The following is a 25,090-nucleotide window of genomic DNA, read 5'->3' as shown; positions in this document are numbered from 1 at the left end:
CCCGAGTCCCTTCCCCCAGCCCTCCCGCCGGTCTCCGTGTCTCTCCAGGGCAGACTCTTCAGAGACGGTCCCTAGAGCCCGCGCACGTAACCATTCCCAACCACCTGGCCTCGTGCAGAGAACCGCTCCGGTTTGATACCGAGACCAGTTCTCGGCGCTCTGGCCCCTTAGGGGCTGTTTTGACCCTCGCGTCACATCTGGCGCTCTTTAGCGAGGATTGGGACAAGAGCTGCAGACGTGAAGAACTGGAAAGCAGTGGTTCATCCTTCCTTATTCCACCCCCGTGGCCTGGCCCGATGGTAGCGCCCGAGGTTGCGGGTTTTGCGCCTGCGCAGTGCGGCGCCTAGAGGGAAAGCGAGAGGGAGACGGACGTTGAGAGAACGAGGAGGAAGGAGAGAAAATGGCGTCCACGGGTGAGTGTGGTGCAACTGCGGTCGCGCTGGTGACAGCTTGGACGCCCAAACTAGGGGCCTCTTGTCTCTGGGGGTGGTCAGGGCGACTGAGAGGAGTTGCCGAGAGGGGTTAGAGGTACCCGCCGCGGCTCGACGAGCTCGAGGGCCCGCGTTCCCCTCCCCTCCCCCCACCGGGCGGGCCGGTTCTGGAACCTTCCTGCGCGCGGGGGGCTCGCGGCGGCGGGGGCTCGCGGGGCCTGCCTTGGCCTCCATTGTGTGGCGGTCGTCTGGCCCCGCGCTTCGGGCCGCCCGCCACGTGGGCGGGGCCTGCGGCCTCCGAGGCCCCGCGTGAGGACGGGGGGGGGTGGGATTCGGCCGGGCTTTGAGCCCGTCACCCCGAAACCGGCGGGGGAGCCCAGATGGCGGCTGGAGAAGCCGCGGGCCTGCTGCCCCTGTGGCGCTCCCCCGTTTTCAGGGAGGTGGCCCTTGCCCGAGAGCGACTTTCTCTCCTGGAGAAACCCGGGGGGAAAAGCAAATAAACAAAAAGGACATCGCAGATTTGTGAGCCGAGGGGCGCCGGCCTATGAGCTGGAGCCCCGTCATCCTTAAGGCCTGGTCGGCCGGGGCGTCCGGCGCTGCCGAGATGTGCCCTCGGCGGCTTCCAGCTCCAAGCCGGACGTTTTTTAGACAGAACGTGCTCCTGCCTTAAGGACCCCCCCCCCAGTTTACTGCCTCCTTGGGCTTCTCCGTTTTTATCGTTGTTAACCCCACCTCCTTCCCTCTCTAAAAAGCAATTAAAGTGGCTTCCCAGGGCCCTTTTTCAGCAGACGCCGAGGGATATCCGTTGTATAATAAGGCCAGCCTGGTTCGAGAGACCAGAAATCCTTCCAGAAAGAAATTTCTGGCCTCTTTGACCTAGGAGGAACAAAAGGCCGAGCCGGCATTTGAATTATGCTGAAGCAATGGTTTCGCACGTTTATTCGCCTGCGTTAGGCCGGCAGGCTTGTTTATTTCGGGGAGCTATAGAGGAGAGGGAAAGGGGGCGAGTAGTGGACTTGAAAGAAAGCCGCGGTGGGAACTCTAGAATGTGGTGGATAGGGTGGGCCTTGCTGCAAGGAGTGTTGGAAGAGTGTTAGCCTAGCCATCACCTGCAGCTTGTAGCCCGTTAGTACACTAACCCACGGTTGTTAGGGTGGAGCATTTTTGCCTGGAGGGGGTGGGTATTAGGCACCTGACTCCAGGCCTTAGAGATGGTGAGAGAAGATGAGAGGGAAGACAGCAAAAGATCTGGATCCTTCAGAGTTTTGATTTGGAAAGAGTGCAGAATCAAGAGACTTAGGACAATTTAAAAGCTCCCCTCGACTGTGTGGTCAGTAAACACGTTAAGTGTTGGCTGTGCGGTCCAGGGTATTCAGGAGTGCCCCTAGAAATAACCAGTCTAAAACATCTTGGTGGGAGATGGTTTTCAGGGTGCCTTTCCTACCCTCCTCTCCCTTGCTAAAGCTTGAGAAGGCAAAACATGTACGTTGAAATTTTTGCGTGGCTGGTGACACCTTTTTTCAGTTGACTGTGTTCAAACCTTGTTTACCAGTAAACACCATGTATTATAGAATTGCAATTGTGGTTGATGTAGACACATAGTATTTATTAGGGCTGGCCTGGGGGATCTTTGGGGAGTCACATAACTTATCTGGACCTTAGTTTCCATTCCTACAAAATGTAGGCGTTAACCTAGACGTTTTTAAAAGCTTTTTGAGTCCTTCTGACCTTACAGCAAAGCATTTTGCCCTTCCATAAAGTTGCCCCGTGCTAACTCATGTAGTCTGAAGCTCTAAATCTCTGCAGCTTGGATAAAGTATCTAAGCTCCTACCTTGAGTAATAGTAGGTGTTTCTGCCATGTGTATCTCATAGAAAAGCATCTAAAGAATATGTCCAGTTTAACAAAGAATTAAAACACAAACTCCCAAGTAACCATTCAGACCAAGAAATAGAACATTGCCAGCACTCTAGAGATTCCCCCAGGTCCTCTAGAGGTTCCCCCAGGTCCTCAACCTGTGCTGTATTTTTAGTGAAATTTTCAACTGCACATTTGGGGATTAAAAACACACACTGTTCTAAATAATCTGACTAGTGTGTAAAGGTAGCATGTTTGAGGCCCTATGATGTTTGTGTGCTCTAAGAAGATAAGTTCTCATGAAACAAGTTTGCTACTTCCCTTAGCCCACCAGTGTAGGGGCAAATCCTCTGGTTTCACACTGATAGGAGGTCATTAGTTGTTCCATATCAGCTTCCCCAATTTTATGTTTGACATAAGTGCTCTTGGGTAAAGTCTTCTTGCAAACATTTAACTTACATGTCAGTGATTCGGGATCGTTTCTCATGCAAAGACCTCAGTAAAATGTAGGTTGAAATATTTGGTTTCTGATGCTTCCATTGGTGTGTTTATTTTGTGTATGCCACATGGAAGAAATTATTTGCATTTAATTTTTATGTGCCACATAGAGAGTATGACTTGTACTACTGAAAATGCTTTAAGATTGTCTTGAACAGAAGAATTTGTTCATTGTAGATAGCATTTGGGCAGTCGATTTGGTAATGTTGATGATTCAGGGTTTTGAGTTAAGAGTGTATGTACAGAGAAAGGAAAGTCCACGGAAGCGTAGAAACATAGAAAAATAAGCTAACATAAAGAGGTGGAGCAGGGATATTATGAAGCTAATTTTGGATTGCATGGAGTGGGGTAGAACCCCTCCATGAGGAACTGAAATGTCAACTGTTGCTTTTGGATGAAGGACCACTTTCTGATTGGAAAAGAAAGGACACGTTTGTTCGGTCCTAAAGGCAATACTGTCTTCAAACATAGAACAAGATATGTATTCTTGTGGAAAGGAAAGAATTGAGCAGAAGTTTTAAAAACAATTACTTTAACTGCCTTTAAGAAACTAAGCTTATGTGACTTTAATTTGGTAGTGCTGTGAAAACTTAACTATTTTATTTTCTGTTTGTTTCCACTACTTGTAGACAATCTCAGTGGACCAGAATTTTTTAGTTCCTTTTGATACATGTTGTAAATTTCATGGAAAATTATAGGAAGGTTTACTTGGAGAGGGAAGAAAATTTGTGGTATTTTTTTGAAAAAGTTAAAGTCACTTTGACTGTTAAGAAATAAGATGGTATTACCTGAAAACAAATTATTCCCAGAAAGAGCTTTCTCCTTTGCCAATTTTCGGGATTGTGTCTTAACTCTGCCTTGCCAGGATTTTGTAATATATCTAGCATTCGAATTATTGTGCAGATGTAGCTCTGACACAGTCAGCAAATGCTTTAAAACACTGGATTATGATGGTTGTCCTCTTGTTTTCTGCCATTCCATTTCACTGTCATTGTACTAGGGAATTATAGTGGGTCTAACTTGCTAAAGTGAGGGTAGTGTTAGAAAAACTAGTTTTTGGAGAGAGGTGGCTACTAATGTAACCAGTCTGAGGATAAACATTGTAATTGCATGTCTTTTTATATGAAGGTAAAAACTTGTGATCCTGTTAATGGGTCCTATTCTCAGGCTGAGGTGATATGATGATCACGTATTTGAAATGACAGCCTGCGGTTGAAAGGGGGGTTTGTGGTTGTGGGAACATGTACGGTATCTCTGCCACATCAGCTGACCTCATTAGCTAGCACCTTATTCAAACTTTCTGAATTTAACTGGCTTAGACTTATTTTTTGGTTTGGTGTTGAGAGATGAGAGGGACTCATTTGGACCTGTGTTGGCCTTTAGGTCTCCTCTAAACAGTTTACAGAATTCTTTCTGCCACCTGAATTCTTTCCCTCTCTTTCCCATTTCCTTCTGTTAACTTCACACTATTTTCTCTCCTTGTTTTTCTCTAGATTACAGTACCTACAGCCAAGCTGCAGCTCAGCAGGGGTAAGTGAGTCTTTTACACAGTATTCTGTCTGTGGTAGTGTGTGTAGAGTATGGAGCTTCCTGTACTTGTGGAGAATATAGTAATGGTATTTGAATGTTAGGTGTTCAGTTCTCACATTTAATTCTTTTGCAGCTACAGCGCTTACACCGCCCAGCCCACTCAAGGATATGCACAGACCACCCAGGTAATCTTTAAGATAATTATATGTAGCTGCATCTCCAAGTAAAATACTTCTATCAGCCATTAAAACAATAGCTAGCACAGATCTTTTTCAAAAATTAGGTAATAGAAAAGTGAAATAGTAATGTAATCATAAAAAACCCAGGTATCCTAAACTGTCACAGTGGGATTGCAAAGGACTTCATTGCACAGTGATCTGAAGTCTTTGTGTCATGCAAAAAAATCTGGTTTTCAAAATTGACAGATTTTAGCCGCATCTTCATTTTTTCTCTTTGTTCATTTTGTTTTCCTAACATTTGTTTCCAGCTGCCAATTAGCCTCTCTATAACTTTCTAGTATCCATCATTTCTAAAGTTAGGTGCCTTGTTCCATGCTTAGTCCTTCTACATGTTCTATTTATTTAAGTTAATCACAGCAGTTCTGCAAAGGAAGAAGATGATAAGATCATTATGCAGATGAGGAAATTACAGTGCATAGGTATTACGTGGCTTGCCATTGATTGCACAGTAAGTGGAGGGGTTAGCCCCAAAAATATCGCTGCCTAGCTGAGGAGCTCCTGAACTCTTTCCATTGCACTAGTCTGTTTTTTTTTTTTTTTTTTTTTTTTTTTTTTTTGAGACAGAGTCTCACTGTGTTGCCCGGGCTAGAGTGCCGTGGCGTCAGCCTAGCTCACAGCAACCTCAAACTCCTGGGCTCAAGCGATCCTACTGCCTCAGCCTCCCAGGTAGCCGGGACTACAGGCATGTGCCACCATGCCCGGCTAATTTTTTCTATGTATTTTTAGTTGTTCAATTAATTTCTTTCTATTTTTAGTAGAGACGGGGTCTCGCTCTTGCTCAGGCTGGTTTCGAACTCCTGAGCTCTAACAATCCGCCTGCCTCGGCCTCCCAGAGAGCTAGGATTACAGGCGTGAGCCACCGTGCTGGCCTGCACTAGTCTGTTTTTAAAAGCCTGGGCCAGCAGATTGTAGAAATTAGCCTCCTAGTGTTCTCAGGATCACCTCAAGTTTTGAAATTATCCATGCTATAAAATGGATGCTAATAACTACAATGGAAGCATATTCTAGGACAGGCAGAATGTGATGTCTCTGGCAGATCTTACATAACTGGTCACTCAGACCTACAATATGACCATGCTAACATCTGAAAGAACAGCTTATTCCTTGCCTGATTTTTAAGTATCATTGATGTCCAAATTCAAAAGACATTACTCTGGATGTGCTGACCATAAGAGGACATTCAGTGTTCTGGTTTATTTTCTTTGAAGTGGCATAATAGTTGTAAAGACTTTGTATCACGCTGAAAATATGGTTTTCAAAATTACCTGACAGATTTTTTAGCCCCATCTTCATTTCTTTCTCTTTGTTCATTTTGTCTTCCTAACATTTGTTTCCAGTTACTAAAACCGTGCTACACTAAGTGCTAGCAATTATATAGACCTGTGCCTATATTGCTCTTCCCTTGAGAGTATCTTGTTCATCTCCTGCATAGTTCACTGAGGTTTTGCCTGATAATCTCTGGAACTTTTTTGTAGTTAACTTCACCAAAATATGAGTGAATTAGATAAGGGATAGCAAGCATTCATAATACTATGATTATTTTTTTTTTGAATCTTTTTACTGGAAAGCAGTATTTTTGACTTTGCTTCTCCAATTTAGAAACTAAGAAGTAACTCAGTCCATTTTATTGCTAAAATACAAGGTTCACATGTGAGGTTCTTGTATTCATTTTCTTTGGAGCAGGCATATGGGCAACAAAGCTATGGAACCTATGGACAGCCCACTGATGTCAGCTATACCCAAGCTCAGACCACTGCAACCTATGGGCAGACCGCCTATGCAACTTCTTATGGACAACCTCCCACTGGTAAGGCCTGTCTTAGAGAGATTTCTGGGTCATGTTGGCTAGGGCATTTGCTTAGAGGCTTGTTATTAATACTCTTGAATGTATATTCTGGTCCATACCTTGGCACCTGGGGATCTTTAATTCATAGGAGGAGGTATTTTTTTGTTTTTCCCTTTCTTTGTGTTGAGAGATCTCTAATAGAATGTGGGTGGGATAAATTCCAAGAGAGAAAAAGAACTTTCCTTTTAACTGTTTTAATACAGCGTATTGAATAATCTCACGACAAAAGGAAGAGTTTGTAAAAGATTGTGCTAATGCTAATACTGAGTAAGAATGAGCCTTCTTAAACTGAGCTGCTTAAAAATCAAACTGGTTTTCACATCTGTTTGCTTCATCTGATAGTATACCCTCTACTTTTTGTTTTGTGCTTTCCACAGTAGAAGGGACCAGTACAGGTTTGACTATCCTGCTCATTCTTGCATGGGAAATGCTTTCCATCTTGTCTAACCCTGTAATGTTAACCCTCTAGGTGTTTTCATTTGTTTAACCCCCAAACTTTCTAACATCACACACAACAAGGTGCTAATGAAAAACTGCTTCAGGTGCCATTTGCAGATCCATGTCTGATTCTTTATATGATTTTGGGAAAGGTTTTATTATTTAACATTATTTGTGTCAAGCATTAATAATGGTTATTTACCTTCCCAAAGGTATTTCAGATGATTTCTCACCAGCTGATTTTCCTCTATTCCCTGAAGGATAGATTGCATGATTAGATTTATTTAGAGGAGCAACTGCCACCCTGCATGTATCATGTTTGTCTGTTGGTTTCTAGTCCAGACACATTTTGTTTTAAACGTTATGAATAATTTAATCCATAGTATGCCTTCAATACGTATATAATATTTAAACAGCATTCTGGGAAGCTAAAAAATACACTAAGCATTAGAATAAATTGTATCTTGATACTGAGGTTGAGTGGAGTTATGTGCAAAATCTATGGTAATTTTTATGTTTAGTGCTATGAAATGTTTCAGGAGCTTTACCTTCCCTCCCCCTTTCATTTTGTTATTACTATTACAAAAGAATGTTTTAATACAGGAAGATCTTAAAGATGCCAAAACTCTTATTTTCAAACTATCTGCAGTTTTCCAAATTATGTATAATCTAGTGGGGGGGATACCTGTCTGATTTATCTCATTGAGTACCAATGTCCTGAATTGGATGGGAAGTACTTGCTAACCTGTCTAATGTGTATCTTGAATAGGATGGGAAATGTTTGTCAAAACTTTCTAGTGGCGGTAATTGCAACTATGGAAAGAGCTGGAACTAAAATTGTGCAGTTTGGATTTTTAGCACAGCATTTTTAAATTGTGGGATGAATTTTACACTTTACAAAGCTCTTACATTTTTGTAAAAAGTATGATTTGAAAATAAATACTATGGCTTAGAGCTAGCATTTGGAATCATTTTACAGAAATGGGATAAAGTGATTTATAGGCAAAGTAGTGATCCTCTGGAGTCATGTATTTGCATTGTCATTGATTAAATCCCATCAGGACTGTGGGCCCGAAAAGCATAGGACACTCTAATACAGAGACCAGTAGCTTTGAAGAGCCAGAGATTGTCCTTAATAATAATAAAGAATGTTTGTGTAGACTTCATAGCTTAGGGGGCACCCTTCATACGTCCATTAATCCCCCCAACAACTTTTGGGGTATAAGAACCAAAATTAAACCTAATGAGAGAAGTGACTGAACAAAACTAGGTAGGAGCCTGATGTGTAGTGAGTGGGTTCAAGCACACTTCTTTTTTCCTTACCTCATGCTGCCTTAACACATAAAAGTCACTGGATAATTATTGGAGGGAATAGATAAAAATATACTGTTCTCTTCTGGGATTTTTTAAAATTAACCTTCAGAAGAAAGGGGCTATATAAATCTTAATTAATTCAAATAGAATTTTTAAACCTTAATTTTTACTGTTGAAGTTGTTAAACAAAATTTTGGTCAGTTTGTATAATTTTCTTTACCACCCTTTTCCTTCAGGTTGTCAGCACACGGTAGATTTGTTTTCTTTTTTTTTTTTTTTGCATTGGTCTTTTCTGTTGTCATTAAATCATTTTGCTCTGTTGGTTTCTTTTTTTTTTTTTTTTTTTGCTCATTTTGCTTGGCTGCTTGGGTGGGTACTACAGATTAATTAAAAGATTATTTATTAACCCAGTGTCTGTTACTGTAATCTTTGGCATGACAAGGCCTTAACTGTTTCTGCACAGTTTTATGACAGGAGTTACTGCCCTGATTAGTTTAAGTTGTTGTTTTTTTTTGCCCCTCTATTTTTTAATTGCTCTTTTGTAAATCTTGTCATTTGGGCGGGGGGGGGGGCGGAATCTGTGTGAGAGTAATAGGGTAGATGGAATTAGATTCTAGTTAAATAAATGGGTGCTGTATATAGTTGACCTTAGGACTCTGCAAAAAAACTTAAATAAGCAGTTCAGATATCTGAACAATATGCCCACTCAGAAACATTTCCATTGCTTGGGGCTCCCCATTTTTGAAATAGACTTGCATATACATTTCAACACAATAGTTTTGACAAGGAAATTACTGTTGTGTATAATTAATTTTAGATTTCCCTTTAAATGTTTGGGATGGAGAAGAAGGTAGTATATTCTGTGCTACAAAAGGTGACGCTTTAGATTGTACAAAAGGAAGCCGATGTTTGTCTTTGGCATGTTGTATGTTGAGTGAGGATACTTTGTTCTAACTAAAGTTTAAAGCCTTAAATCTTAAATGAACAGTTTTGATTTGTTTTAAATACTGAAACTATTTTTTCTTTGTTGTTGTTGTTTTTTCCTGAGTCAGTGTTGGACGTTGCCTGGGCTAGAGTGCAGTGGCATCATTATAGCTCACTGTAACCTTAAACTCCAGTGCTCAAGCAATCTTCCTGCCTCAGCCTGCCAAGTAGCTGAGACTACAAGCATGTGCTGGCTAATTTTTTAAATTTTTTGTAGAGATAGGGTCTTGCTGTGTTGCTCAGGCTGGTCTCAAACTCCTGGCCTTAATTGATCCTCCTGTCTCGGTCTCTAAAAGTACCAGGGTTACAGATGTGAGCCACTGCACCTGGCCTGAAACTCTCACATGCTTAGTGAGATTTGGATTTTTCTTTGGATGTAAATGCTGACATCTAGACCAAACTTTTTATTGGATGGCTTAACTGTACCCATTGGCCAAGAGGAAAAAGAGCCCAGAACCAGGAATAGTTGTAACACCTCTAACAGGAAAGGGACTCAAGAGCTACACACTTGGGATTTTGGTTACGCTCAAGCCCAAGTCCCAAAGAAAAGGTGTGAATCCTGCCTGGTATGGCAGAGGCAGGAGCTAAGGAGAGACTCCAACTTGGTCTGCGACACACCTGTGAGAGCAGGTCTTTCTGACACTTGGTTAGGGAAGTACTGAAGGGGAAGCAGGGGGACTCTAAGGGGTACTCTCCAGTATTGCTGAGCAGGGAGAAAGGGCCCTTTTACTTGTGGTAGGTAAGTAAGAGAGGAATGAAGTTGGATAACTTGAGAACCAGCCTAGAATCTCACAGTTCCATTATGTAAAAAAACATTACCTTTTAAAGGTTTGTTTGGGGGAGTATTAAAGTTTAGTTTAAGATAATTTACTAAAAAAAGTTAAATAGCATAACCTGTGTTGGTTGAGTAAGTATGATTTATAGAAGTGTATCTTTATTACTCATGTGCCATTTCAAACTCTAGTGCTGATAAGAAGATTTTTTGTAGTTGTTGAATGAAACAAAACTAGCGTTTCTTAGAGTGTTTAATCAAGTGTTAACATCTTCCACTGAAAATAAAATCCATGTTCTGTAGAATTTCTAGTTTCTTTAAATTAAATAAGAGCTGCCTATGATGCAGTGTTTGGGACTGAAAGAAAGTAATTAAATGAATTACTACCCAAATTAGAGCTTGTAGTACTAAAACTAGTACTTGGATCATTATTTCATAACTATTTTTAAATGAGGAATGAAAAATTACCTGTGGGGTACAATGTACACTACTCAGCTGCTGGGTACATCAAAGCCCCAAACCCACCACTATGCAATATATACATGCAATGGAATTCAACTTTCACCCCCTAAGTTTATTTGCCTTTTACCTCCCTTATGGGGATATTGTATTCCTGCTCGAGGTTTTTTTAGAATACTTAAGTTTTTAGTTGAGAAAGTTATTAAGGAGGCCTACTAGCAAAATCAGTACAGACTTAGCAAAAGCCAGCTTGTCTCCTTTTGCATGCCTTCAAGAGGAGGCAGAGGGAACCCTGTTTTCTATAGCATAACATCTTTCTGTTAGGTGTGGTTTTAGAGCAAATGAAATAGTGCTTTACTAAAAACTAGGTGTATTCAGAGAACTTAGACTTTTAAGTATTGGTTTTTTTACTACTGTTGCTAAAGAGAGAGTATTTAAATGATTAAATATTGTGATGGTTTAAAGTAGGTGGTTTACGAATTGTTCTGTTCTTGAGTAAGTGTCTAGGCAGCTCACTGAGGGGGCTGGAAATCTGACACAGCTCTTTTTTATGTTCTAGGTTATACTACTCCAACTGCCCCCCAGGCGTACAGCCAGCCTGTCCAGGGGTACGGCACTGGTGCTTATGATACCACCACTGCTACAGTCACCACCACCCAGGCCTCCTATGCAGCTCAGTCTGCATATGGCACTCAGCCTGCTTACCCAACCTATGGGCAGCAGCCGGCAGCTACTGCACCTGCAAGGTAAGGCCACGCTCACCTACTCTGAATTCTGTAATGCATCAGCCTTGGGTTTGAGGGAAAGAGGGCAGCTATGCGCATTTAAAGAATTTGTGAGGCCGGGCGCGATGGCTTAGGCCTGTAATCCTAGCACTCTGGGAGGCCAAGACGGGTGGATCGCTCGAGGTCAGGAGTTCGAGACCAGCCTGAGCAAGAGCGAGACCCTGTCTCTACTAAAAATAGAAAGAAATTAGCCAGACAACTAAAAATATATAGAAAAAATTAGCCGGGCATGGTGGCACATGCCTGTAGTCCCAGCTACTTGGGAGGCTGAGGCAGAAGGATTGCTTGAACCCAGGAGTTTGAGGTTGCTGTGAGCTATGATGACGCCACGGCACTCTAGCCCGGGCAACAGAGTGAGACTCTGTCTCAAAAAAAAAAAAAAAAAAAAAGAATCTGTGACTTATTTCCTTTTTAATGATTGTTAGTAACTAATGTGCTGGAACCCACAACAAAAATATTCTCCATTTAGCAGTGAAATGGTGCCGTCCAAAGGCTAAAATGAGGAATATCACTGAATGGGTTGTTTGGTTTCAGAATGGTGACCTTTTGGGGTCAGAGAAGGCTGTTGGTTTTACTTTACAAAACCCAGCAGAAAATTGAGTGTGTGTTTTCCCTCACAACAAAATGACCGATAGAATTGTACATTTGTGCTTTAATCTTTGGTTTTATTGGACCTGTAAATGGGTAAGAGCTTTTCTCTTTGGGGAAAACATGGTAGTTCACAGTACAAGGAGAGTGGGGGGAAGCATGATGTGAGTCAAGAAATAGTCATGTGATCCAATTGTCTGTAAAAGATTTATCTGTATCTTGAAAGTCAAACAGTACTGTCTCATCTTAAGCAGTTGACATGATTTTCTCTACATTATATAGAGCAGGGGTCCCCAATCTACAGTGAGTTGTATAATTATTTCATTATGTATTACAATGTAATAATAATAAAAAGAAAGTGTACAATAAATGTAATGCACTTGAATCATCCCGAAACCATTGTCCCCCCTCCCCGGTCCGTGGAAAAATTGTCTTCCATGAAAACGGTCCCTGGTGCCAAAAAGCTTAGGGGCCGCTGATATAGAGGCTTGATAATTTAAATATCGTATGCAAGTATAAATTCTTAACTGAGTATCCTGCTGTGGGATGAATATTACGTTCAGCAGAGCTCATACCCTATGACTGGTTAGCAGGTAAACAGTATTATTACTTAGCAGAAGATTTTAGATCTTTGCTTTAGACAGTGCACTTAGGTGACTTCTGCCTACAGTCTTGAAGGAACATTGAATTCTGATTTGAAAGAAGATTTTTTAGGGAATAAATAAGAGATCAGCTTGTAAGCTAGACATTTTGTCTGCTGTAGAAGTAAGAAATTAGCTCTGGCAGACACTCACGAAATTACTTCTAAAAGGCACAGTGAGTAATCAGAACCACTTGGTAGTTTATACTTGCTAGCCAGCCTGTGCAGTAGTTTGGTTATACTATCTGTCTGATTCCTAGAAGGGCTCTATTTCAGTTGACCTAAGGCATTTCAGAGTGTTATCACGTGTATAAAGTCCATACCTTGGCCAGAATCGGTGAAAAATGTGTAAAGTCCCATTTGATGCTGTCATGCAACAGTATATCCAAGACATAGCTGGATGGTTTTATGTATGAATTGTTTTTTTTGATAAATCATCCTTTTGGATTCCTTTTTTCCTAATTTTCAATCCTTAGCATCTTAAAACAGCTGTTTATCTGTTGTGATCAGTGACAGCTATTCCCTTTTCCACTGGAAAAGGAGAGGGCTGGTGACCAATTTCAGGTCAGTGGGGAGACCAGTGCTTCCTCCTTATCTCTGGTCTGCCTGCTGATTGTTGGATGCTTTGCTTAAAATAGCTCCAGCTCACTCTGCTACAATCTTGGTATAAACTGTTAGGGCAAAGAGATAATAGAAACCCCTGGGGGTTTTTTTTCTTGGGATTGGGATTAATTTTCATCATTAAACGGGTACTTCCCAGTTCATCTGAACATGAGGGGAGGCTCTGTGTATGTGTTTCTTGTCTTACTCTGGTGTTTCTATTATGGAGACTTTGGGGCAAAGTTAGCTTAATTTATGGCACCCCAAGTTAGGAAATGTTTTTTCTGGTCTGTTATGAGAAATATAAACCCACAAATTTTCCAAATTTATAATGCCATAATGTTACTCTAACCTAAAACTTACATTATTGTTAAGTTTCTTATTTATCTTTAATAATCCCCTTTGAGAAAAAGCTTTTTTTTTCCTAACAATCCACTCCCCCATCTCTTAAATTGGCAACACACAATTCTATACCTGCCTTTTATAGCTGTTAATGTGGAATGTATGAAGCATGTTGATCTCTCTTGTGGATATGATTGATTCTCCTCATTCCATAGTATTCTTTTCCAGCAAATATAGTTGGACTGACAGTGGATTTGGTGTAGTTTACTTTACGATTGTATTTATTTCCAAGCTCAATCCTAACAGTGCATATTGCTCATAAATTTGTAGAGTTCTTATCCAAGATTTTTGTGGCTGATAAACAAAGTCTGACTTTTTTATTTCTCCTTTTAGACCTCAGGATGGTAACAAGCCTGCTGAGACTAGTCAACCTCAGTCTAGCACAGGGGGTTACAACCAACCCAGCCTAGGATATGGACAGAGTAACTACAGTTATCCCCAGGTACCTGGGAGCTACCCCATGCAGCCAGTCACCGCACCTCCATCCTACCCTCCTACCAGGTCAGTCTCTTCTTCTTGCGAACAATGAACTAGTAAAATAACAAAATGGAGGGGGGGGGGGTTTTCAGGTTGTTGACCAACTTGCTTTGGCCTCCTCAGGTGTAAGGTATGTTATCTGACTCTCCCAGTGATAACTCTGACCATATTTAGTTACATTAAAGCCTCAGTCCTAGATTCCCATTGCAGTGCCTGACAGTAAATAACTTTTCTGTAAATACAGACGAACATTTTTGCCACTCTGGGTTCTTCCCTTTAATTTTACTCTTTTACTCAGAAGGATGAAAAGCAGAAGTATATGAAAGCATGTAAACAGAACCATAGGAGCCATCTTCTTCAATGCAGTTAGGATGGGTAAAGTGCAGGCCACTATAAAAAGAAACTTTGCCTTAATCATTTTACATTTTACTTAACACACGTAAAGGTACATTCCTGCACCAGTCTTTTAAAGTTTGAGCCAAGGTCTTTTCTTTGGACTACAGGCTTATTTGTTCCTCATTCTCTGTCTTATGTTAACCACACCAGCAGTTACGATGTCCATTTTTGGTTTCTTTAAAGTAGAGAAAGAACTGCAGGTTTTCCCACCCAAGTTTAATTTGAAGCCAGATTATGTCCTGAATTGTTAAAACTTAGTTTTGTTAGAAGTAAAAATTCCTTTTCTGCACTCATTTCATCAGTTTACACGTTAAAGTGCAGGAGATGTGAACAGGTTTAGGGACAAATAGAGCTGCCAGGGTAAGTGTGTCCATATAGCCTAGAGCAAGAGTGGGCGGGCCTTACAGCGGGCGGTGTTCTTCCACAGCTGGTCCATGCCTGTGTGCTGAGAGCAGTTAATCTGGTGAGTTGAATAGGTGCACATTCAGAGACTATTGAATTCACACAGCTGTGGTATAATAGGCACTTAGTTTAATAGTACTTTAAAATATATTGTCCTTTTTGTTTCTCACTATCATGGTTTGTCAGGAGTTTAATACAAGTTTTTTTCAAGCTTTATTTCTGCACAAGAATATATCTTTGGTTAGTTTCCCTGCCAGGTAATTTAACATATTGATTTAATTTTAATCTTAATTTTTAGAGACTGAGTTTCACTATGTTGCCCAGGCTGGGTTTATACTCCTGAGCTCAGGTGATCCTCCTGTCTCAGCTTCCTGAGTAGCTAGTACTACAGGCACAAACCACTGCTCCCAGCTCTATATATATTTAATGTTCATTTTTTATATAGTTCCTTTGTTCTGAAGTTTCCTAATTTGTCTTTTCTTTATAAATGCCCAGATTTCGTAGACATCAAGACATGTCTGAAAGTTTGAAACTATATAGCAAAGCAATTTTGAACACTTAGACAGATCTTCAAGGGAAAACTACCACTTTTGTGTGGCACACTCCTGCACACACACACCCTCCACCACCACCAAGCAGTCTTGTCTCTTCAGAAAATCGTTGTTACTCAAGAGAGTTATTGGAGGCAGGCTTGGAACCAAACACCTCACCTCACTTAACTCTCCCTAATTTTTCTCAATGTCCTTTTCGCTGGGTCAGCCTTCCCCACATGCACATGTGAATACTGTAACCATAATACTGGAAGCATCTAAACTCTCATGTTTGCCTTGAATATAGTTGAAAATAAGCATTGTTTTAAATGGGGGTGGCGGTATGAGAAGAGGCTTATTCAGATGGTTTGTTACAATAATTATCTCTCCCATCTAAAGTTTTGTTCTGAATACAAAAATATTTTCTTATTTTAAATTCAAACTGTTGATACGTAGAAAATGGCTGCTTAAGGATGTCGTTTCACATGCTGTGAATGTCTCCTTTATTCGGGGTATTTGAAGAAGTAATAAGCCTTCTCTCCTTCTTAAAAAGCTCTTTTTTTTTTTTCTTTCAGCTATTCCTCTACACAGCCGACTAGTTATGATCAGAGCAGTTACTCTCAGCAGAACACCTATGGGCAGCCGAGCAGCTATGGACAGCAGAGTAGCTATGGTCAACAAAGCAGCTATGGGCAGCAGCCTCCCACTAGTTACCCCCCCCAGACTGGATCCTACAGCCAGGCTCCAAGTCAATATAGCCAACAGAGCAGCAGCTACGGGCAGCAGAGTGAGTTGCTAAGAGAGAAAATGAAATAAGAATGATTGCGTTTGGAGTTTTTGAACACGGGGAATGCTCTTTACCATTGTTTATTTTTTGGAATACAGGATGCATCTTTAGGGCATGACATCCTAGCAGTAACAGCTTGGACGTCTCAATAAAGATGTCAGTGCTTTTCTCCAATGTAATTGTTGTTAGTATGCCTTATAAAAAAAGAAAAAAGATATTATAACTGACCAGAGAAAGTATTTTAGGCTGCTAGCCCTACTCTCTTTGAGGAAGTTATGTACAGTGAGTAAATCCAGGATTCTTTACTGCCTTCTCACTCCAAACCATTAAAGGAGAGTGGGCAGGCAACTGTTGAAGGCTACTATGATTTTAATTGTTAAGTAAAAGATACATATATATATGTATGTATGTATGTATGTATTTCTTTTTTGAGATGGAATCTTGTTACATTGCCCAGGCTGGCCTCCCAAGTCCTGAGCACAAGCTGCCTTAGCCTCCCGAGTAGCTGGGATTAGAGTATGCACCACCATACCTGGCTCTAAATGCTATACATGTTTTGTTTTTTGTTTATATGCATTAAGCAAAAAAAAAAAAAAAAAAAAACCAAAAAAATCCTCACAGAATACCTGTAGTACTTGTGTGTGGAGAGAAGTAACCAAAAACACGAAACTGTCTTCACAATTTCTACCTGGATTGTTGCTCTTAAATTAAATTCCATCCATGAGCATGTCTTATGACGGAAATGAATAAAGTGCCGCTTGATGGAGCTCAGCCCCCAGCAATATGCAAAAGCCCTACTGGCTCTATTTTGTTTCTTGAATACAGTTTAAATCAGCTGCTTTTGGAGACATCTTGGGATACAGAATCCTGTAAATGTATCTTGGCCAGGTGGCTTTTTTTGTTTGGAAGTGGTTTATTCTAGGCTAACTATATAAGGTTATTTTAGCTTTGATAAACCAGCAGTTTTTGTTGAACTTAGAAGAGCTTGCTGATTAGGGGGTGCTTTATCATGGTGTAAAGAAGATGGTACCTTGGTTAGTGCCTTGCAGTTGAGAATTCTGTGATTCCAGGAGAAAGTACAGCAGGCAGTGGTGTAAATGCTGGTCCATGGCTTACAGATGTGACTCTTTCCTCAGGTTCATTCCGACAGGACCACCCCAGTAGCATGGGTGTTTATGGGCAGGAGTCTGGAGGATTTTCCGGACCAGGAGAGAACCGGAGCATGAGTGGCCCTGATAACCGGGGCAGGGGAAGAGGGGGATTTGATCGTGGAGGCATGAGCAGAGGTGGGCGGGGAGGAGGACGCGGTGGAATGGGGTAAGAGCAAACCTTTTCTCCTTTTACCTAATTTTGTTTCATCCGTAGGATTTTCAATGGAAAGAAGGGACTGAAAGACATAAGAAATTTATTTCTACATTTCCATGGACAATCCGTAGAGCTCAAGCCATCTCTTAAGACATGGAAATGTCATCTTTGTGGCATATATGAAGTGGCAGTTTGCTTTTTTCCCTGCCAATATACTTTGTTGGGTTGGGGAGAAAAAAGAATGGTTTTGAAACTAGAGCTTTCAGTTCCCTTCGTGATTTCCAGAGGTGAAAAGCCTCTGTGGGTAATAGATTTGGGATGGAACACACACAACCCTTCTAACGACCCTAGGTTTTTAACTAATTGCCTCTGAATGGTTGTCTTGAAATACCTGGTATATACTGCAGAAAAGGAATGCAGCTGTTTCCCACAGTGTTTGTCCCCAACTTCTGTTTGTACTCAGAATTGTTGAACGTAATAGTGAAGATCTTGGTCCCATAACCCTTAAACTATGGCCTGAGGTGCACCTGATATATAGAGTTTCGATGGAGCACAGAAAAATCCAATAGCTTTTTGCAGAATAATGTATAATGGGATCACTCCCCATTGGAGATTTTAAAAGTCTAAATCAGTTTGACCATTTTGATTGATGGCACAATCTGGTTTAGAAAACTTTGTTTAGATCAGTGACATAACCCTGCTACCTCTGCCTGCCCTTCCCCTCCCTTCTCCCATCCCTCCTCCCTTTCTGGTGTCTGTACTTTGATAAAGGTGAGCTATAATGTTGGTGGTTAACATAATCCAGAAGGCTTAGTTCTGTGTGTGTTCTGTCCCTATATAATGTAAACTAGTTTTTAAAAAGTTATGCAGAATGTTGTATCAAGTCTAAATTGGATTTGGCATGCCACTGTTAGCTCAAGGAAAAATTAAGTAGCGTTTCTTTCTTTATAGAAATGAACTTCAAAATAGGCAAAAAGTTGATCTTTAACTTTCACATTAGCAAATCTCGTTCTACTGATAGTTAATACTGTTTTGCATATTCTGCATAACTTTAAAAAATGAAGTCTTCAGTGAAATCTTTATTGGAAGAAAGTCATTTACAACATGCAAAAGTTTATGAATAATTTGGTATAAAGTAAAATCAATCTTCTGATTTGGAGAATGTCATTCCATCATAAAGGTTTCACTTCTTTATGGATGTTTTAAAATAGACATAGACACTTGAAATTACTATCATCACGTCTCAAATCACCTAGAATTTTTAGTATTTTTCAATTGCCAAAACAATTTCAAGTTTATTTATTTCAGTACTCCAGAAGTAATCATTTTATTAATTTTGCTAGACTTTGCTAGTAGAGGCGGGGGCCCCTCTTTCTGGATGAGAAGTCTCTCCTGGAGCCATAGAAGAGACCATGGCTTTCTCTATAGGTTTTTCAACAGACTGTGAAGTGGTCTGTTGGATCCTGTGGGAACAGGACAGGGGCATTTCCCCCGCTCCCCCTTTTTTATTGTGGTGTGGTGATGGTTTTCAGTGTCTTCTGCAGGTAAGGCACTCAATGTTGTTAACATGCCCTTTTTCATTGCCTCAGTATTTTGATATTTTCATTGGCTGTTAAACGTGGAAACTTTTTAACATGCTTTGTCGCATTTATATGCTACAGGTTACAAAGTGAGAGCCTTGTATACACTTCAATACTTATAAAGTACCCGTACTCAGTACTCAGCCGGCAGCATAATGAAAAGTGGGACTAGACACGGTGTCCATATGGAGAGGAAAAATATACATAGAATATTTTTAACAAAATGTATTCATTGTATAAATGGAATCCTTCTGTAACTTTGGTAACTGCATACTTGTTGTTCGGTAATGAACCAGAGGAGGTATAATACTCTAGAATTGTGTAACATTAAAGTGTAAACTTTTGTATTTAAAGAGAGAGAACATTTTATGGTGTGTACTTTTAAAAAGGAAACAAAGCTGCATGCAACAGCTTGAAATTGTATATTCAGGTATTAAAGGTGCAATACTGGTTAGAAAAAAAACTTGGCCTCCCACCGAGGAGCTGCCTTATTTAAAGAAAACAAAATCTAACCAAAAGCCCAATTCATATTTCTCCTTCCCCTCTTTAAGATACGTAATTTTATACAGCCATAATCATTATTTTTAACTGATATGTCTATAAAGTTGCACCCCCAGTCCGTTGAGCCTTGGTATTTGTTGTAAATTCTCCTTTCACAGCAATTGTTAAATCCATTAGTGCCCTGAAATGTATGGCTTTATGCTGAAGATTGGCTGGATGCGTCCTCTCGTGTGTTGTAGGCATTTAATGTGGTTGTCTCCTGCTTTATTTATACTGTGACTTGTTAGGAAGCCCAGGGCCTCATTTGGCTCTCCCCAGGGAGAGGTTGAGGGTGCACCTTTATGAACATGGAAAGGTTCACTGTAGCTGCTCCCCCTGCTTGCTCCCCCTCTCTATATGTCCTGGTTTTTCAGCTGATGGGGTGGGTGTTTGGGATCTGTTTTTTTTTTCCTAATTTGCCAAGTATTGCACTATTAATACCAGTCCCCGAAATGAAAGGAACCAGCCACACTGGTGTGTACAATCAGACAAGCAAGGTTGTATATTGAGGAAATTTGAGCAAGCTGCCCTGAAGAAAGGCATAGTGACAAGATGAGAGAGATGCATTGTTTGGAGATGTGTTTAGCCAGTGCCCTTCTTCCCCACGAGCCCCCCCAAGGCTCAGAGCGGTACTGGCTTTTAAAGGGAAAGGCCTTCATTTCTTCGTTTATCCCCCCAGCAGCGCTGGAGAGCGAGGTGGCTTCAATAAGCCTGGTGGTAAGTTTTTGAGTATTACCATGGATAGTGTTTAAAAAAAAAAAATACAGTCAGTTTTTAGAAAACTATAATTTTTTATTAGTTTCATAAGTGGTTTAAAAATGATCTATACAAAAGAGACTAATGGGTACTGCCGGCATTGTCTTAGGGGTATAAGGTTAACCTATGGTTACAAAACAAAGGGTAACTTGAAGGATTGAGCAACTGCTTCTGTAATATGGGGGAGAATACATTTTTAAAATTTGGTTTATTTGGAGGAAAAATTTTGACTTAAATTTAATGCTAATTTGGCACATAAGCATTGAGAGTGTATTTGGTTAATGGTTTAGAAGCAAACCAGCAAAGAAAAAAGCAAACCCTAGCAAACCTTTCACAAGTGTTAAAGAGGCACTGCTCCATTTTAGCAGTGCAGGTCATTTTGAATTTAATGAATCCCCATCAAATGGTGGTGTAGTAGATAGCTATGTGTGTTTGTAAGGTTTGTAGCTTGCAAGACGTGCACTAATAATATTTTATATGATCTTTCCTGGTTGGCAGGACCCATGGATGAAGGACCAGATCTTGATCTAGGTAATTTTGAACTTCTATGTTCTGCTTTACAAATTAATGGCAGAGAAGTAAATGTATGATAGAGTTCAGCAGCCTGATAGACCAATGTAGTAATCTTGCTATTACGGCACTTTGGTTTACAGCATTCTTGTTGGTGTGGTTGATAGTGGTCTTAGGTTTGTGATACATACCCTTAGGCAGTAGTGATCAGCTGGATAAGAAGCTCCTACAAATAAATGATAATAACTCCCCTTCTGTCTTATTTTCTCTGGAAGGCCCACCCGTAGATCCGGATGAAGACTCTGACAACAGTGCAATTTATGTGCAAGGATTAAATGACAATGTGACTCTAGATGATCTGGCAGACTTCTTTAAGCAGTGTGGGGTTGTTAAGGTCAGTAAAAGCATAACCGGGTTATCTGGCAGAACTTTAGACCAACAGAGCATTTTATTTTAAAGAGATTGAATTGATATTGAGAGTTGTTTCTGAAGTTGCCTGACATTTCTGGGTGTCGCATGGTTTGCTCCTTCATATACCAAAAAAAAAAAAAAACAACCTGTTAGCCGTCTTTTGATGGAAAAGAAATGCTAAACACAGTTTAAGCACAGTTGATAACTTAGCATCATTTTTATAATTAACTTAGCATCATTTTTATAATTATCAGTTATTTATACGAATGCTTGTATGGACACTACTTTGTTGTGAAATATGAAGTACTTACAAAACACTACATAACATAGAGAGAGAAAATAAGGAACATTGTGTATCCACCTCCTAGCATAAGAAGTGGAGCTATAAGAATACCTTTGAAGCACCTACCATAGTTCTTCTTAATTGAATCCCTCTCCCCTCCCCCAGCCTGAATTTTATTATTTCCATCTGTTTGTAGATACATTTTTAGTAATATTTTGTTTGACATTTTTTAACTTGAATGTTTATTAAGCACTACTATAAGGCAGCGCTGTTCTGAGGACTGGGAATATACCGGTGAATAAACAGATAAGAACACTTGGAGTTTACATATAGTGGGAAATGAGTAGTAAAATTGAATGTAGTATGCTAGATGTTAAGTATTATGCAGGAAAATAAATAAAGCAAGAAGGGCAGTGATAAAATGAAGGATGAAAACATGTACCTGGGACCAGAAGGGAACAGGTGCAGGGAACAATAAGGGCAGAGCTCCTGGGGCAGGAATTTGACAAGTTAAGGGAGCTGGTGTGACGAGAAGGTTTTGGTCTGAATTAACTGGAATGCTGGTGTCGTTGTGAGTGAAATTGGGGAGACTAAGAGAATGGAGTTTTTCAGGGTAGGGAGGAGTAGATCAGTAGCTCATTCTTTTAATACAGACAGTTGAGTTTCTCAGTTTTTATTATACAGTCACTGCTGCAGTAGATGTTCTCGTACATGTCTCCTGGTGCACAGTACATAAGTTTCTCTGGTGCATATACAGGTGGTTCTTGTTCATGGTGGTTCTATAAAGTTACTGCAGATACTGAATTAGTGAATGCTGAGACATTGTTCCTAGGAGAGGTAGGTACATATGTATACATATCTCATATAGATTATAGTCTGAAATTCTAAAACTAAAACATCTTGGTAGAATCTTATCTTCATTTTACAAAAGAGAAAATAAATTTCTAAGTGTTAAGTGACTCGTCTGAGGCCACCCCACAGACCAGTGCCAGAGTGGGTTTTCGAACTCTTCAAGCTTGCCCCAGAGCTGGAGCTTCTAACACTGCACTGCCCTGTCTTCCACCTCTGCTAGGAACACGTGCCTCAGGCATCTTGAATCTTTTGCCACTCTTCTTATATTCATAAATGATCACGAAAGTACCACAAGTACTGTTTTTGGGGTTACAAATCATCTTTAGGGAGTCGGCAAATTCACAAATACTGAATCCATGAATAATGAGGATGAACTGTACCTAGGAGTGGAATTGCTGGTTCTCAAGGTGTGTACATGTTTAGCTTGACAAGGTAACAGTGTGGCTGAACAGCGTGGGCTCCAGCTGGCGTTTCTGATATTAGATTACTTCAGCCTCACCACAACTACAAGTACCTGACTTTTGCCGATGTGGTGGAAGAAAATAGGAATGTGGTTTTACTTTCCCTTGATTGTTAATGTTGTTTTATTGCATATCCTCTTACATGAAATCCCTGTTTATGTCTTGACACTCATTTTTCATTGAGTTGTCTTTTGTTAATTTATTAGGTAATAGTTCTTCATATTGTGTGAAAGCTAAATCTTGTCTGAATTTCAGATGTCTTTTCCTAGTTTGTGGCTTGCTTTAATTTTTTTCTGATGAATAGAAGATAATGATTTTAATATAGTTGAGCTAATCACTTTTTTCCTTACTGGTCTTTGTCTTTTTTTTTCTATAGACAAGAGTTTTTTGTTCCATCGGCATTTATTAAGTCTGCCCTCTCCCCAGTGGTGCCTAGTGCTTGTCTGTCACATAGAAAGTTTCCTAGTGCGTGGTCCATGGCTCTCCTGTGTACTTTTGGTCAGTTTGTGTGATCTTGTGCTAATACCACAATGAATTACTATGTTTTTATTCTAAGTCTTGATGGCTACGGTAAATTCTTGTTTTGTTCTTTTTCTTCAGAAATGTTTTGCTATTCACTCTTTGCTCTTGAATATAAATTTTTGAATCAGCTTATGAACCCCATAAACTTAAAGACCTTAGAACCCCAGCTGGATGTTTAGTAAATCCATAAAACAGTTTGAGAATTGACGTTTTTGTACTAACTAATCCTCCCCTCCCCCCCAAGAATATTATGTGTCTCCATTTATTTAGGTCTTTATTAGGTCTTCTGTAAAGACCGTCTCCTTAAAGGTCTTGCATATTTTTATTAGTTTCATTTCTAGGTTTAGGGTGTGGTTGTTGGTTTGTTTTGTTTTTGTTTTGTTTTTGTTTCTTTGAGTTGCCGTGGTTAAATGGTTCTTTTTAAATGACATTTTCTGATTGTTACAGCTATGTGGAAATACAGTTGATTTTGGTAAATCTTAAATTATATAAGGCTTCTCTCTACTTTGTGTGCACGCATGGATATGTACACTCTAAAAGCTAATTGGTTTTTTTAATATGTATGTAACATGTTTATTTAGGTATGTTGGGTTTATCTGGTTAAGAAAGTAGCATTTACCATCAAGATTTTGGAAACAGAGGAGATTAAGAAATACATTTCCCCATTTTTCATACCACCATTTTGCTATATTTCCATTCAGTCTTTATGTATCATCTCTTCAAGTCCTATAATTGACAGCTCTTGGGTATTACTGGATATGTAAACAAACGTGTATAGGTAAGACTTTGATCATGTGCACATTTAATGCAAAAAATACATGTGAAGATGATTTCTTGTACAGTGTGGCTTCTGAATTCAAGCCAGCTACATCTCACATTCATCTGGAAAAACTAGTCTTCTGTTTTAGCTCTGGAGGAAATACTGGCTGTCTTGGACTTAACCAAGAATCTATATGGCACACCCAGCCCTTACACTGTACTTAATGGTTTATGGATAATTTTCTTTATGCTAGTCATGTCTTATGTCTGACTGCCCCTACCTACAAGGTGGCTGCCTATTTAGGCATAGAAAATGCTAGGGTGGGTACATAGGCACCAGGAGAAGATGGCTAGGGAAGGAAGAGGGCCCATCCTATTTTCTTACACACTTTAATTTTAGGTCTGTTTTGATTTTTATGATAAAACACGTCTAAGGAGGAGATCGCCTGAGTTACATGTTTGTTGTAGAAATTTGGGAAATAAGTTATCCATAATTCTACTCAGACTGACATCCTAGTGACTGTGTGTCTACATGTGAAAAATTACTGCTTTTGACAGTCTGGGAGACTCTTTGGAATTTGACATGGATTTTTTTTTTTCTCCCAAACTAGTATATTCTAGCCACAGCCTAACTGTACTATTTTATGTGTAGATGAACAAGAGAACTGGGCAACCCATGATCCACATCTACCTGGACAAAGAGACAGGAAAGCCCAAAGGTGATGCCACAGTGTCCTATGAAGACCCACCAACTGCCAAGGCTGCTGTGGAGTGGTTTGATGGTAGGATGTGCTCACTGGCATTCTTGACTCGTTCTGGGCACACAGAGGGAGTCTTGAAGCAAATGTTGAATGTGTCAACTTGCAGATAAAGGATCTTACAAATGTTAGATGCCGCCAGAACACCATTCTCTGATGTGGTTCTAGGGACAAGGAACAGATGTATTCTCCCTCTGCGTGACTGTAGGGTTTGGCAGGAGGAAGGAACTTGAGCCATAGGAGCAGGAAGACTTCCCTCTGCTCATGGGGGAGGTGGGTTGCCTGTCTCCCTTCAGCTGTGTGAGGGCCCAGTCACTGGCGCTGACTTGGGAGAGGCCTTGAAATTAATCCTGGAATTTTACTTAAGACAAAACCAATT

The 25,090-nt window shown here is 40.3% G+C and overlaps 1 protein-coding gene across 3 annotated transcripts in view; it reads left to right on the top strand.

Annotated features, from left to right (window-relative positions):
• The first annotated feature begins 73 nt into the window (after positions 1-73).
• Positions 74-25,090, top strand: part of EWSR1 (EWS RNA-binding protein 1) — a 28,216-nt gene continuing 3,199 nt past the window's right edge. Inside the window, exons 1-12 of one of the 3 annotated variants that reach the window (XM_012644117.1) lie at positions 74-413; positions 4,279-4,315; positions 4,449-4,500; positions 6,238-6,361; positions 10,927-11,113; positions 13,716-13,883; positions 15,763-15,974; positions 17,111-17,291; positions 20,082-20,116; positions 20,654-20,686; positions 20,941-21,059; positions 24,606-24,735. In XM_012644117.1, the coding sequence (XP_012499571.1) occupies positions 401-413; positions 4,279-4,315; positions 4,449-4,500; positions 6,238-6,361; positions 10,927-11,113; positions 13,716-13,883; positions 15,763-15,974; positions 17,111-17,291; positions 20,082-20,116; positions 20,654-20,686; positions 20,941-21,059; positions 24,606-24,735 (1,291 nt within the window). In that variant the 5' untranslated portion in view covers positions 74-400. Of the gene's footprint in view, positions 414-4,278; positions 4,316-4,448; positions 4,501-6,237; positions 6,362-10,926; positions 11,114-13,715; positions 13,884-15,762; positions 15,975-17,110; positions 17,292-18,940; positions 19,831-20,078; positions 20,117-20,653; positions 20,687-20,940; positions 21,060-24,605; positions 24,736-25,090 lie in introns of those variants that run through there. The other 2 variants (XM_012644116.1, XM_012644118.1) reach the window with 2 other exon arrangements.

This window comes from Propithecus coquereli, unplaced genomic scaffold, assembly GCF_000956105.1.
Source record: "Propithecus coquereli isolate 6110/MARCELLA unplaced genomic scaffold, Pcoq_1.0 Scaffold206, whole genome shotgun sequence".
Taxonomy (NCBI): Eukaryota; Metazoa; Chordata; class Mammalia; order Primates; family Indriidae; genus Propithecus; species Propithecus coquereli.
The sequence above is the reverse complement of the archived record's forward strand: the minus strand, read 5'-3'. Positions and strand labels throughout refer to the sequence as shown.